The 13,129-nt window shown below is 57.4% G+C and overlaps 5 protein-coding genes across 5 annotated transcripts; 4 read left to right on the plus strand and 1 right to left on the minus strand.

Moving 5' to 3' along the window:
- Positions 1-442: 442 nt before the first annotated feature.
- Positions 443-1,800, plus strand: SPSK_02524 (uncharacterized protein; the record flags this gene model as incomplete). Its single annotated transcript, XM_016729393.1, has 2 exons — positions 443-868; positions 967-1,800. 2 exons carry the CDS (start codon positions 443-445, stop codon positions 1,798-1,800), a joined length of 1,260 nt encoding a protein of 419 aa, XP_016589468.1.
- A 533-nt stretch (positions 1,801-2,333) lies between these two features.
- On the plus strand, positions 2,334-2,567 carry SPSK_02882 (uncharacterized protein; the record flags this gene model as incomplete). The annotated part of the gene is made up of 1 exon (XM_016729743.1): positions 2,334-2,567. One exon carries the CDS (start codon positions 2,334-2,336, stop codon positions 2,565-2,567), a length of 234 nt encoding a protein of 77 aa, XP_016589469.1.
- A 3,445-nt stretch (positions 2,568-6,012) lies between these two features.
- Positions 6,013-7,863, plus strand: SPSK_02362 (uncharacterized protein; the record flags this gene model as incomplete). Its single annotated transcript, XM_016729234.1, has 1 exon — positions 6,013-7,863. The coding sequence occupies one exon, from the start codon at positions 6,013-6,015 to the stop codon at positions 7,861-7,863; it is 1,851 nt and encodes a 616-aa protein (XP_016589470.1).
- Positions 7,864-9,131: 1,268 nt separating this feature from the next.
- SPSK_02635 (pyroglutamyl peptidase type) lies at positions 9,132-10,158 on the plus strand (the record flags this gene model as incomplete). The annotated part of the gene is made up of 2 exons (XM_016729503.1): positions 9,132-9,200; positions 9,274-10,158. The coding sequence occupies 2 exons, from the start codon at positions 9,132-9,134 to the stop codon at positions 10,156-10,158; spliced, it is 954 nt and encodes a 317-aa protein (XP_016589471.1).
- A 535-nt stretch (positions 10,159-10,693) lies between these two features.
- Positions 10,694-11,986, minus strand: SPSK_02545 (NADPH dehydrogenase; the record flags this gene model as incomplete). Its single annotated transcript, XM_016729414.1, has 1 exon — positions 10,694-11,986. The coding sequence occupies one exon, from the start codon at positions 11,984-11,986 to the stop codon at positions 10,694-10,696; it is 1,293 nt and encodes a 430-aa protein (XP_016589472.1).
- Positions 11,987-13,129: the final 1,143 nt, after the last annotated feature.

Genomic DNA, 13,129 nt, shown 5'->3' on the forward strand with positions numbered 1-13,129 from the left:
CCTTCCCGCCACGCGAACGTATCTTACGACATAATCCGTACACATATCCACACTCGGACGGCAGGCGCTGGCCAACATCATTTGTCTGTGCTCTATCGCCCTTGCCCCGTCATTGTTCTCTCATTGTTGTCCTTCTTTCCCCGCCAGCCGCGTGCCTTGCGTGCTGGGCCTCCCCTGCCCTTTCCCTGGCTCGCACGTTCCGGTCTTTCCTTTTTCAGTCTTTTCGCAATTATTTTACTTTATTTTTATTTTATGCTCCCGGCATAACGGCGTACTGTGTACTGTGTACTTCATTGTCCTTCCTCTCCCCCATTTCTGCACATCTGTCGTGCTTTGTGTCGGGTGGGCAGGACTGCCGGCACCATTAACGGGAGAGAAAACTCGAACAGACCCGTATTTATACGACATATTGCAGCAGTACCCGAGTATTTCATGACCCGCCATGGCCACTGCGGCCACTGCTGCCACTGCTGCCAGCGCTGATCCCCGTCTTGTCTCTGTTCCTCCACCGACATCTTCCTCCTCGCAGCCCGCAGAAGCTCAAGTTGAATCTCAAGGACATTCTTTGACCTCGATCCCGACCTCCACCTCGGCACACGACTCATCACAGAACCAACCAGACGAGCTCCCGTCGATCCCTCCTCCCGTCCTCTCGGCGCCCTCGTCACCAAGATCCGCCTCGGTTGTCTCGTCCGGCGAAGGCGCCTCACCCGCGTCACCTTCTTCGCCAACGACACGCCCAACACGCGGTGCGTCTACGTCGTCGTCCACTGGCTCTGTCGGACGCTCCGGCCTCTTCAACCGCAGCTTGTCAGGCATCCGGCGACAGGCCACTCAAGACCGTTTGGATGAGATTCTAGAGGCAGGTGTCCATTGATTTTTTTTTTTTTTTTCTTTTTACCGTTTTCCTCTCGTCGCCCGCGACTTGCTCCGTTCATCCACGCATCGTCTAACACACTGGAACAGACGGCCCGCAACCGCGCCGAAACCTATACTGCGGCAGCCCCATCTGCCACGCCACCCGACCGCAACCGACGCGCCACCTTCCGCATGGAACCGCTCCTCCGCAACCAGTCCGCACCGGGCGCGTTTGCCGGCATTGCCGAGCAGTACGAGAGCGAGAGCGCCGACGAGACAACGCGCATCAACCGGCGAGACAACAACAGCCTAAACTACCAGACGACGTCGAAGCCCGCGTCGCGGTCCCCCCACTCTGGCCCACGGGCGCGGAAACCAGGAGGGAGCGAGAGCGGCCAGGGGAGCCAGGGTGATGGTAGTGGCGGTGGGGTGCCACGAGGAGGATCGCGCGCGGCGTCGGTGCGGAGCAGAACCACCAGCGCCGGCGCACCACCACCACCTCCGCCAAGCAGCCGCTGGACGGACTTTTGGGCCGGCTTCCAGTCCGTCGAGCTCGAGAACAAGGGCAGCGTCGCCCGCGACCACTTGGCCCTCGAGCGCACCTTTTTGGCATGGCTGCGCACGTCGCTCGCCTTTACCTCCATTGGCATTGCCGTCACGCAGCTGTTTCGTCTGAACACGTCCACCGATGGCAGCAACAACAACAACAACAACAGCGGCTTCCACCGGTTGCGCAATGTCGGCCGTCCGCTGGGCACCGCGTTCTTGGGCATCAGTGTGCTTATTCTGTTTTTGGGCTACCACCGCTACTACCAGAGCCAGCAGTGGATCCTCAAGGGCAAGTTTCCCGCGAGCCGTGGCACCATCCTGCTTGTGTCGCTGGTCGCCTTTGCGCTCATGGTGACGTCGCTTGTCGTGGTGGTGGTCGTGCAGCCGACCTAGCGGCGCGTCTACGAAGCAGGGCGTGCGGGAGGCCTTGTCCTTGTTCTTATTCCTTGTTCTTGCTTAGATTGTATTATTGTGCTTTGGAAGGGCAGCCTGTCCAAGGACAGATTCCCACTCAGGGCCGGCGTTCTTGTTGTGCATTTTCAGATGGATATCCTCGGGAGCTTGTATCATCGCAATTGGCGCATCAGCGGCCACAGGTGGTCGTGGCCACAGAGTTCGACGGCTGTGTGGAATTTGGTCGTTTTTGTTTAGCACGTATCTTTTGGATAATTGCATTATCGACACTCTGGCATTTGCTCTTATCACTGCCTTTTGGGTACCACCGATTCGAGCCGAGCTGCATTCATCTGATGAGCTTTGGTCGATCTGTGATTACCGCTGCATCGTGCATACGTCGTGCATGAGCTGCGTGTTGATGCAGACGTCAACTGTTTTGGCCAGTTCAGGCCAATCACGATCGACATTCACTTTTTGATGATGCTCCTAGACTGCGTCCTGCAGCCAGTCCAGGCGTTGCGCAGACGCACATGCAAACTCCGATGCTTTTGAGCCGCATCTCGAGGATACAGACGAGCCTGGCGCATTTGGCAGCTTGGTTTGACACGTGCGACGTGCGACCGAACGTGGAGGGAGCACGGGACACCGCCCAACTGGGTAACCGGCCTGGCCCTGCTGGCCGTATGGGGAAGCGGAATGGCGCAACGTGTGTGCCGGTCAGCCGGGCAGATGAGAAGGAGGTTGCATTTAGCGACCGCGTCTAAATGGGAATATGCTTAAAAGTGAGGGGCTTGCTTGTCAGGAGGCCCTGAATAATCTACATTTTTTTTCGGTCCTGTTTTGTTCAAGCCCAGTTTACTTTTAATCGACGGCATTGTTGGAGGCATTTACTGTCTTTGTACGTCCTCTGCCGTCTGGTTCATATGTGCAGATCATAGCCAAGGGTCACTGTTGATGAAGGAACGAGGACGGGAAAAAGGAAAACGTGGGGTGTTTAACATGATCGTGAGGTTCATCAGTTCGGCCCGTCAACATGAGTATGCAGAGGATAGCTCGAACAAGGGACACAAATCTGTCAACGGAGAAAAGACTTTGGGTGCACTTTGGTAAGCCGTTTTTTATTATATTTATTTGTGTAACTATATTTTAATGTTTAAAAAAGATCGGTCCAATACCACCTATCGCAGACAGAGGATATTCGTTTTACGGCCACGATCAACGACGGTGAACTGCGCAGTTATCCTCTTTGGCTTGGAGTAAGATGAACGACAATCTCAACGCCCCCGGCTCTCCTCGACTCCTGGAGTCTGACGCTGCAATGAGCATAGTTTCGGTCCCAGTCGAGCTTGGTGCATGACTATGCTAACAGGCACTTTACTGGCCAATTTACTGGCCACGTTTTTCTCTTCCAAGTCCATGCTGAGCACAAAAATGTTCACCGGGATCTACGGGCATGACGAATGGTCCCTCCTCTATTGGGATCGTGTTCTCATCATTAGGCCTCCGCCCTCCATCACTTGTCTTGCCTAATCGTCACTGTATGCCTTTTACACGTCGCCTTGCCATGACTGTGTCGTCACGCGGGATGCGCTGGCTGTAGCCACAGTCAAGGATGTTGTGCGTTGCCTGACCCCTCAAAACCAGCCTTGGCTTTGCTGGCGATTGAGTCTCGGTGACTCGGTCTTTTCGCCAGCTTCTTACCTTCTGGACGTCCCAACGCGCGGCCGTTCTGACAAGTCCCCTCACCAAACGAGTCGAAGACATGCGGTCGGCATTTTGTTTGTTGCAAAACACTCTAGACAAAAGCAAGACATTGTGCAAGAACATTGGATTGCTGGCTTTTGCTCGACGCAAAAGGGGCGTCGTTGTGTTGTAATTCCACACGAATACGATAGGCAAAGGCAGAATGTGGGACATCGAAGGACTTGTACGAAGCCCACCCTGAATGTGTTCAAGAAAATGCTCAATATTACTCGTATTACTAGGCGCTCCATGATCTTGGCTGGCGACGCATTCTGCTGGCATCTGAACTCATTGCGGTTTACTTGAACAGACAAAGGCGTTTTGGGCGTATCAGTTCCCCGGTCAAGCCTGGCTAGGAATGTGGTATTTAGTCCCTCAATCAGCACACGGCGTTCGTGTCCGACACTTTGTTGGCCAAGCAGTCCCTGCGTCCTTTGTTTTCGGGGCAACGTGTGGACGCCTTTGTGGCCCAAGCGTTCCCCAACGTGGCGAGGATGGCACAGTCGTTCGTTCCCATGGTTCGCTCGACGGTAGCCTATACTATAGTTGGCGGGCGCACACACGCCTCTTCCGCACCTTAATCATCCTCCATCCCCTCCCTCCTTGGCTGGTTCGTACAAGAACATCCCACATACCTTTCTGTACGAGAAGGCCCTGCAGGCGTTTTTCATCATCTTTTGGTTGGAATGCCTTTTCAATAATTCGTACAGTTGCGCTGTCGTTTCACGTCGTATTGTAGGCCGTAGTTTTCCTCACTTTGGATAGGACTCCTGCTCGCCCGAATCTATCCTAGTTTCCATTGATTGTTTTCACAGTTCTTTACCAGGCTCCTCTTTCTTGATATTCGCCCTCTTGCTTGTTCCTTCCCGTTTGTTTGTCTCAACATTCCTTGCCTTTTTGTTTCCCTTTGTGCTATTCTTGTGCATCGCTCTTTCTCGTTCCCCCCTCTTGCCCTTCCAACCAGTCCTTGTTCACGTTTTCTCGTTCTTTCCGAGTTCCATTGCAACAATCTGCATCGTTCCTTCCCTCCACGGCAGGCCATACTGGATTAGGACTGGCGAACCGGGTAGCAACCAAACCGCCGCACTTGCCCTCCTTTCTTTCTCAAATATCTCTCCTTCGTCCACCTTACATCAATTTTGTTCTCGTCACTTTTACTTTCGCCTCTCCAGTTTCTCTCCCATTCAATTCGACCTCGGAATCGAGTACGACATACGCCAAGCATTCTGTCTGCTAGGACTCGGCAAACAAAGGTCCCGGCCGAGGGCGCTTATCCATCACTCGCCCACGTCAGGTCGCTGCGCCCCTTTTGCTTTTCCCCAGCAACAACGCCGACTTTCCCTTACTTCTCGCCAACAACTCAATTTGTCTCAGTCAGAACTCAAACGCCCTTGCACCGACCGTGTTTGCTCCTTGGTCTCCCTCGAACCTGTCGACCATCGTTTCGTTCTCGACCTCGACAACCACCCCCGGCGCTAACCAACATTTCTTCGGCATCCCTTGGATTGCCTCTCTCGCCTGTCTGGGTCCTCGAACGCGACGAGATCGACCCTCCTTGTCCCCACAGGCGCGAAGAAAATATCTGTACGCATCGACTATCACTGCACGGGCACGGCATATACGGTGTACGGCTACGCAACGCAGGAGCACCTGGACACAAAATCGATTTTTGATCCGACAAAGTAGGTTTCCCTGCTAGTGCCGTTGTGTCTGGGGACACAACAGACAACAGCGGGCAAAATCGACAAGCAGATTGGATTGAGCGGTCAGCATTCAGCATCAGCGTTTGGCCCGTAGCACCTCAACTCGCTCCTCGCTTCTCGCAGCCTTCACCTGGGCCTTGCAAAACCTTGACGCACCAAGCCGACTGCTCCAACACATTTACACAAACGCTTCTCTTGGAGAGAAGACTGTTTTGTATACGACATACACAATACGATCCATTTCCGTGTGCGACACACGTCTCGTTTGCGAAGGACTGACTCGCAGGCTTTTCGACAGTCGCCCAACCAGCGTCTCATTTCCTCCCAGAACTTTGTCCCTCCATCTCCTTTCAGCCGCCATCCAGCCTTTTCATGCTTCCACGAAACATACACCTACGTATCCGCCCGACAAGATTATCGAACGCTCTTTTGGAGTCGTCCCTTAATTGAGGCTCTTTAGCGTTCCTGCCCCTGTCCCGCACAAGTTCGCTTTGCTGGGATCGACGCCAAATTACCCGGACTGCTGGGCTGTGTCGTGTGCCGCTCTGTTGCTTTTTGGGGGGGACGTGTCAGGAGGCAGGGTAAACACGAGAGAGGGGGTGTACCGACAACCAACGACGACGGCGAATTGAAGACGACGGCCGTGATCTAGCCAGCCCTCGTCTTCCCTCGTCCTCTTCGTCCTCTTCGTCCTCTTCGTCGACCGTGACCGACCCATTTCCGACGTCTTTACCCATCCACCTTCTCACACGCATCCGCCACAATGGCGTTACCCGTAGCCATCCAGTCGGTCGTCTTCTACTACCTGGCATGTACGCCATGCATGTCCGCACGCACCCGGCATCGTGCCAAAAAGAAGTTTGACAAGGAGCGCAAGGAGCGCGCGGCGATGGAGGAAGACGAACCGCCCATCTACCGCCATCCCAGTCCCTTCAATGTCAACCCCTACTGGCAAGAAGAAATCATGATGGGGCCCAGCCTGCCGAAGAAGGGCCGTGCCGCCAAGCAGAACTCGAGCCAACGCAAACTCACCAGCGCCGGCAAAGATAGCAGCATTGCCACGCGTAGCAGCTTAGCGATTAGCAATCACGGAGGCGTGCCAAATAGCAGCGGTGGCAGCGGCGGAATTCTACAAGGAGCCAACGGTGGCTCGGAGCCATTGCCAGAAGGAGCCGCAGCGGCCGCCAGTGATGGTACCGACGCAACAGCAGCCGGTGGCGCAGCCGACCGAAGAAGCGCCGACAACAGCATGCCGGCCTCAAATAACTCCAGCGGCGCCAACGTCGCTAACAAGTCACGCACGAGTGGCGGCCAGCCACCGGTCAGCCCAACATTGAACTCCGACGATGCTCGTAGCATGAGCATGCTCGAAGCCACAGCGACGGCCGCGACAGTCGGTACGACCACGACGACCAGCGCCGAGGGCTGGAACTACAAGCGGTACCAGCGCGAGGACGAGGAGCTGTGGGGCTCGGAGCCGTCTCGGACGCACAAGCTCATGGACGCCATTGTTAAGGCCGGGTCGTCTGCGGGCCGTCTGCTCGAGAGTACGCTGGGGACTAAGGAGCGCGGTGGCTTCTCGACGGGCGCCTACTACAGCGGTGGCAACCTCGCCGTCACCGACGAAGACCGTGCCAACTTTTACTCGCCGACCATCATCCACCCACCCGTCAACGACTACCACCCCCCCGTTGTCGGCAGCAAGCCGGCCCACAGGGACGCGCTGCGCTGGATGCTGCAGCCGCCGCCGCCGGCCAAAGTGATGGAGGGCAAGGTCCCCGTCAGCCGCAGCACCAGTGTGGCCAGTTCTATGAATGGAGGCAGCATGCGCCGGTCGACCACAGCCGTCGCCGGATCCGAGGTGTCCCTCACGCGCAGAATGGCCCGCGAGGCGCGTCTCCGCCGTGGCGATTCAGCCAACAGCGGCGCCACTGTCACAGGTCGCCCACGCGCTTCGTCTTCCACTTCGACGGAGGAAGACGATGCTGCAGCCGTTGCCGCAGCGGCGGCCACTGCCAACCTTAGCCGCACTGTTTCTCGCAAGTCCGCTACCACCGGAAACGAGATCCGTCCCAAGAGCCAGCAGCGACTCGGATCGCGAGGTGCCGCCGCCGCCGCCGCCGGTAGGAGCCGCAGCGGCAGCCTTGCATCGTCTGTCGAGGACCCAAACTGGTCGTCGGATGACGACGGCATGCTGCGCACAAAGTGGCGGTTCCCAAACGCTGCACCTCCGCCGGTCCCCGCCATGCCGTCGCTCCCCGTTACTGCCGTGCTGCCAGGCAGCAGCGGTGATGCTGGTGCCTCCTTTCCGACCTCCAGCCTCCAGCCACGGTCCTCGCTGCACGTGAACAGCCAGAACCCGAGCCGCACGAAGCTCGAGACGATCTTGAGCTCGGACGCCAGCGGCAAGATGGACATGAGCCGCAGCAGCAGCAGCAGCCGCGGACGAAAGGAAAACACGCGGCCCGGCGTCATCAAGGGCGCCGCGACGAGCTCGAGCACGAGCACGAGCACAGTCGTTGCCGCCTCTCCCGGAAACGGCGATGCCACCAAGGCACCGCATGACCGCTCGGCCGGCTCGTCGCTGGACAGCGGCCTGGCTCTGTCTTCGTAGGCGACTGCCTCGGGACTCGCCAGGCGACTCTGCTGCCTTACTTCTCTGTAACTCGCTTTTACATTTCTATGTTTCTTTATTATCGCATTTGTCCCACTTCAGCCACTACAAGTTTATTTTTTTGGTCTTTTTTGTCTTCTCAACCATTCTTCCGTTGCTTGTTATGCGCGGCGCATTTGGGCATTTGGGCATTTGGGCATTGGGCACGTCAAAGAGCTTGTATTTTTTGTATTTTCTTCCGTTCCTTTTCATCTTCCTTCGCAAGCATTGTCCAACATTCTTGGGGCACAACACAGCATTGGAGCACACACACACCGGAGTTTTTGAATTTGTTGCAGTCCTCCAAATTTTATTTTGTCACTTTTGTTATTGTTCATGGACACTATTTCGTCAGACTCTTAGAAAATCGTCTTCTTTTGTGTCCGTTTGTTATCAAATAAGGTGTTGTGGTTGCGTCGTTGACTTTCGGCAGGGCACCCTACCCTTTCCTTGTAAAACTATGTAGGACTTGATGCAGATTGGAACCATAATCGAAGCCGTTCTTTAACCGTTCTTCAATAAACCGTGCAATTCGCGTCCCTTTGTGTCAGGAGTCGCTCCATGCACTGTGATGCAACTATCCCTCCTTCTAATGACGTCTTTGTTATCTCGAGCTAGCGCTGCGCTATCGCTTCAGTGTCCCCTCTCGTGTCAGGGGAGTTACAATGTGGGGTAAAGACCACTATATTTCGGCGATACCTCCCCCCAGTCACACGCCAAAGTCCATGAAAGCCACTGGAATCGCTGTCCTTGAGAGCCCTTTGTCGCTTCAGCCGAGCAGTTTGCAGGGCACGAGACTGTGCATAACAGACAATATGGATGGCGAGATGCCCAGTCGGACCTGGTTTCTGTTTATTCCTCTGGTGTATCTCTGAAGTATTTCGATTGGTTTCCCGGCTGCTTCTGTCTTGACTCTTCCCGTTGTCGTATCTGTCTTATCCCCAGAGTCATTACGCCGGTCTTGTGTCACTCCCTTTCCGTTTTTGGCATCATCTGTCATCACCTGTCATCACCTGTCATCACCTGTCATCTTATCCCTTGCGGCCCTCCTCATCGCCCCTAATCGGCCGTTTCTCCTTCAACTGTCTCCCGCGACACTAGACGACCGGTTGTCTGTACTTTCGCCGCATCTTCTGCTTCTGTCCTGGCCATCACCTTTCCAGTCCTTCTCCCTCCAATTGCGTCCCTGAAGCGTCCCCCAGTACGCCCGCCCCGCCAGTGTCTCCGCAATGGGCTCCGTCCAAGACTCTCCCGCCGAGGAGTTTGAGGAGTTTACGGTCCTCGTCACCGGCTTTGACGTACGTGGTTCATCTTTGTCTGCCATGAAATAGTAGTGCGTTGCATGCTCACGGCTGCCTTTACCTGGCACAGGCGTTCAAGTCGGAATACCCTCAGAACCCCTCCTGGGAGATTGCCCGCCGGCTGCCCGAGTACCTGCCGGCGCGGACAAAGACGGCATCTTCTACGGCATCCTCTACGACGACGGCTCCGTCACCAGCGTCTGTACCGCCCGTGCGCATTGTCGTCTACCCAGGACCCGTCCGCGTCAACTACCAGGCTGTCCGCACGCTCGTGCCCACACTCTGGGACGGCACGCCGACCAAGGTGGGGGGCGGGGCGTATGACGATGGCAAAGAAGACAAAGAAGGCAGAGAGGGCACGGAATTTACGCCCCCGAAAAATATTGACCTCGTCCTCCACATTGGCATGGCGGGCCCCCGCCTCCACTACGCCCTCGAGCGCGTCGGCCGCCGCGACGGCTACACCCTGCGCGACGTCGACGACCAGCTGCTCGGCGACACCCCCGCGGACCGCGGCGACCCCCGCTGGCCCTGGTACGGCGTGCCGGCCGCCCTCGAGTCCCATCTCGACCTGGACGACGTGCTGGCCCGGTGGCGCGGCCATGCGGCGCCCGGCGCGGACCTGCGCATCTCCGTGGACGCCGGCCGCTACCTCTGCGACTTTATCTACTTTAGCTCGCTGGCCCACCTGTACCGGCGGGACCAGGAGGCCGACCACAAGGACGCGCGGTATGCGCGGCGCCGGGTGGCTTTTTTGCACGTGCCAGCGGCCGCGACGCCCGAGCGGGTAGAGGCCGGGAGGGCGCTCGTGGTGGAGCTGATCCGATCGCTGGTGGAGTCGGAGGTGGTGGCACGGGGGAACGGCGACACGCCTGTGGCGAATGCGTCGGCGGCGGCGGCGAGTGCGGCGGCGCCGGGGGCAGACACAGTGACGGGGAAGTGGTACCGCGACTAGGGGGCGGCCGGAACTGAGACAAGGGTACGGGAAAGGGCGAGTGAGCGGACGTGAGACCGCGTGAGAGCGAGCATGCATGAGCGGCATGTGTGGCATAAGTCTAGCAATACGACCTCAATACGACCTTTTGGTTGATGACATGATTTCCAGACCCCACTGTTATGTACTGTGTGTATTCGCCGTTGCGCCTGCTCGAATGTCCGATTCATGTGACATTGACCCATCGTTCTTCGCCCACGACTCTTTCTTACCCCAGTTTCCTAACACAGCTACGTCTGTTGCTAACGACCAGCACATCTTACGGCGCGGCAAAGCGGACGCCGTCAGCAATAGGCACGTCTCGGCACATGCACGATTTGGATTGCATGTATCTTATGCATGTTGAATATGACGTCAAAATTGAGGCCAAGGCTGCAGGCTATATACAAAAACAAAAACAGATCCGCACAAACCCAGAATAACTGTCAAAACACGCTGTCTATGTATCTCTCTAATCGTCTAAGCACACCGTAGCATCGTCTGATCGCCCAATCGTCTAGATCCTTGCGTCCGGCTTCCACAGGGCACGGCCGTACTGCGTCGGCCAGCTGATGGGCACACCCAGCTTGTGGGCCACGCGCCGCACAAACTCGGGTTCCTTGAGGAACTGGCGGGCCACCAGGACCAGGTCGGCCTCGACGTTGCCGCCCTTTTGGGCCGCGTCCCTGGCCAGCTCGGCATCCCGAATGAAGCCGAGGGCGCCAAACTGGAGCGCGTCGGCGGCCTTGCTGCCCTGGGCGCGCAGGCCCTTCTTGATCGCGGCCACGAGGTCGGTCTGGTAGGTGGGGTGCAGCTGGATGGACTGGTCGCGGGAGTTGCCGCCGGACGACACGTCGAGCAGGTCGACGCCCAAGGCGGGCAGCTGGTCGGCCAGCTTGACGGTGTCCTCGACGGTCCACGAGGGCTCGTCGGTGACGGTCTCGAGCCACTCGGTGGCCGACACGCGCAAAAACAGCGGCATGCTGTCGGGGAGGACGGCCCGGACCTCCTGGACAATCTCCAGCACCAGGCGGATGCGGTTCTCAAAGGAGCCGCCGTACTGGTCGGTGCGCTTGTTGGTGGTGGGCGACAAAAACTGCGTGAGGAGGTAGCCGTGGGCGGCGTGGATCTCAACGACGTCGACGCCGGCGGCCACGGCGCGCTTGGCCGCGGCCGCGAAGCTCGCCTTGATCTCCTGGATGTCGTCCAGCGTCACCGCGTGCGGCTGGAGCCAGTCGGGCGCATAGGCGATGGCCGAGGGCGCCCACGTGTTGTCGGGCCAGCCGCCCTCGCTCTCGAGGGCAAACAGCTTCTCGCCGCGCTGGGCCTCGTGCCACGGCGCCAGCGTGCTCGCCTTGCGGCCGGCGTGGCCCAGCTGGATGCCAATCTTGTTGCCCTGGCTGTGCACAAAGTCGGCAATGCGCTTGAGGGGCGCAATCTGGCTGTCCTGCCACAGACCCGAATCCTCGGACGAGATGCGGCCGTTGGGCAGGACGGCGGTGGCCTCGACAATGGTGAGGGCGGCGCCGTTCAGCGCAAACTGGCCGAGGTGGACCAGGTGGAAGTCGGTCAAGTGGCCGTCGTCGGCCGAGTACATGCACATGGGCGAGACGACAAGGCGGTTGCTAAACTCGACGCCCCGGATCTTGTGCGGCGTGAAGAGGGTCGGAATGGGCTTGCCGTCAAACGTCGTCGACTGGGTGGCGGTGCCGGGCGGCGGTGTCTGGGCCGGCGTGTAGAAGGGCACGCCAGCTGCGGGCAAGCTGACGGTTGTTTTGCCGCGCTGGGTGATGCCCGTAGGACGTGTCATGGTGGCAATGAAGCGTGTCTTTGTGGAAGGTAGAGAGGATGTGGTGATGCTGAAATTGGAAGAGAGTGGAGAGAAGACGTGCTGAGATGAGAGCAAGAGATGGTGACGCGATCGAACTGAAGCGATCAATGCCATCGAGGTTGGATGGGATCGTGCCTTTTATACCGGGGGGGGGGGGTGGGACAGAAAAGGAGATCAAGAAAAGGAAAACAGAAAACAAGCGAAGACGGCGGAAAGCCAAAGAGGATCGAGGATCGAGGCCAAAGAAGCAAGAGGCAGCTGCACAAAAGTGGCCCTCCGGCAGCCAAGAAACGAGAAAACGAAAAAAATGGCGATTGCGTCTTGCCCGGCAGGAGCGATGGCCGTCTATACGCGGGGGTGGGCCCTGTCAGGGAAGGAATGCCCTCGACGAGGAAGGCAGGTGCGGTCCAGTGGATGGCGCCTGCTTAGCACGCAAGCAGAGCAAAACTTGCAGTTATTGAACAGACTCGTTCGAAATCAAAATGGCAGCTGCGGAGATGCCGCTTAGGCCCGTATCCAGGGAAGGTGCGCCCTGCAAGCGAACGCGGAAGGAACGCGGCACGGAAGCACTCCGAATCATGACATATCAAGGGCGCGACAGTGAATTACTCAGGGTCTTGCGTCTTATACGGGAGGAGGAGATCTTGAATTGCATTGCGGCCACCGGTGGCCGTATATTATTGGCGGGTTTTATTTGAGTTTTTAGTGGACCTTGGTCAAACATATTCCCGCGCGTGCTTTCTAATAAGGCAGGCTGCGTAGAGTGGGCACGTACGAAACGCTAAAGGGAGAAAACCGGGTGTCCATAGGGAAAGTGAGAAGAACGAGCGAGAAGAAGTCGATCGAATGAAAAGAACCCGGACACGGAAGTCGATCGAATGAATAGAACTCGGACACGGCATTTACTTCCAAGGGGAGCATCTACGTCGACGGAGCAAAATGGTTCCCAATTCCTGCAGGCCCTTTAGTGACTGCGTCGACCAACTCTACCATTATTAATGAGAATTTGACGTATGCTCAATACGCCTGGCTGTTGGTGATGCATTTGCATCGACCTTGCACGTCCGTCTCCCACATCGTGGACGACACCGAGAAGGTCCCCTGTAGGCTAGCACTCGCCCG

Source organism: Sporothrix schenckii (assembly GCF_000961545.1).
Source record: "Sporothrix schenckii 1099-18 chromosome Unknown Cont43, whole genome shotgun sequence".
Lineage (NCBI taxonomy): Eukaryota > Fungi > Ascomycota > Sordariomycetes > Ophiostomatales > Ophiostomataceae > Sporothrix > Sporothrix schenckii.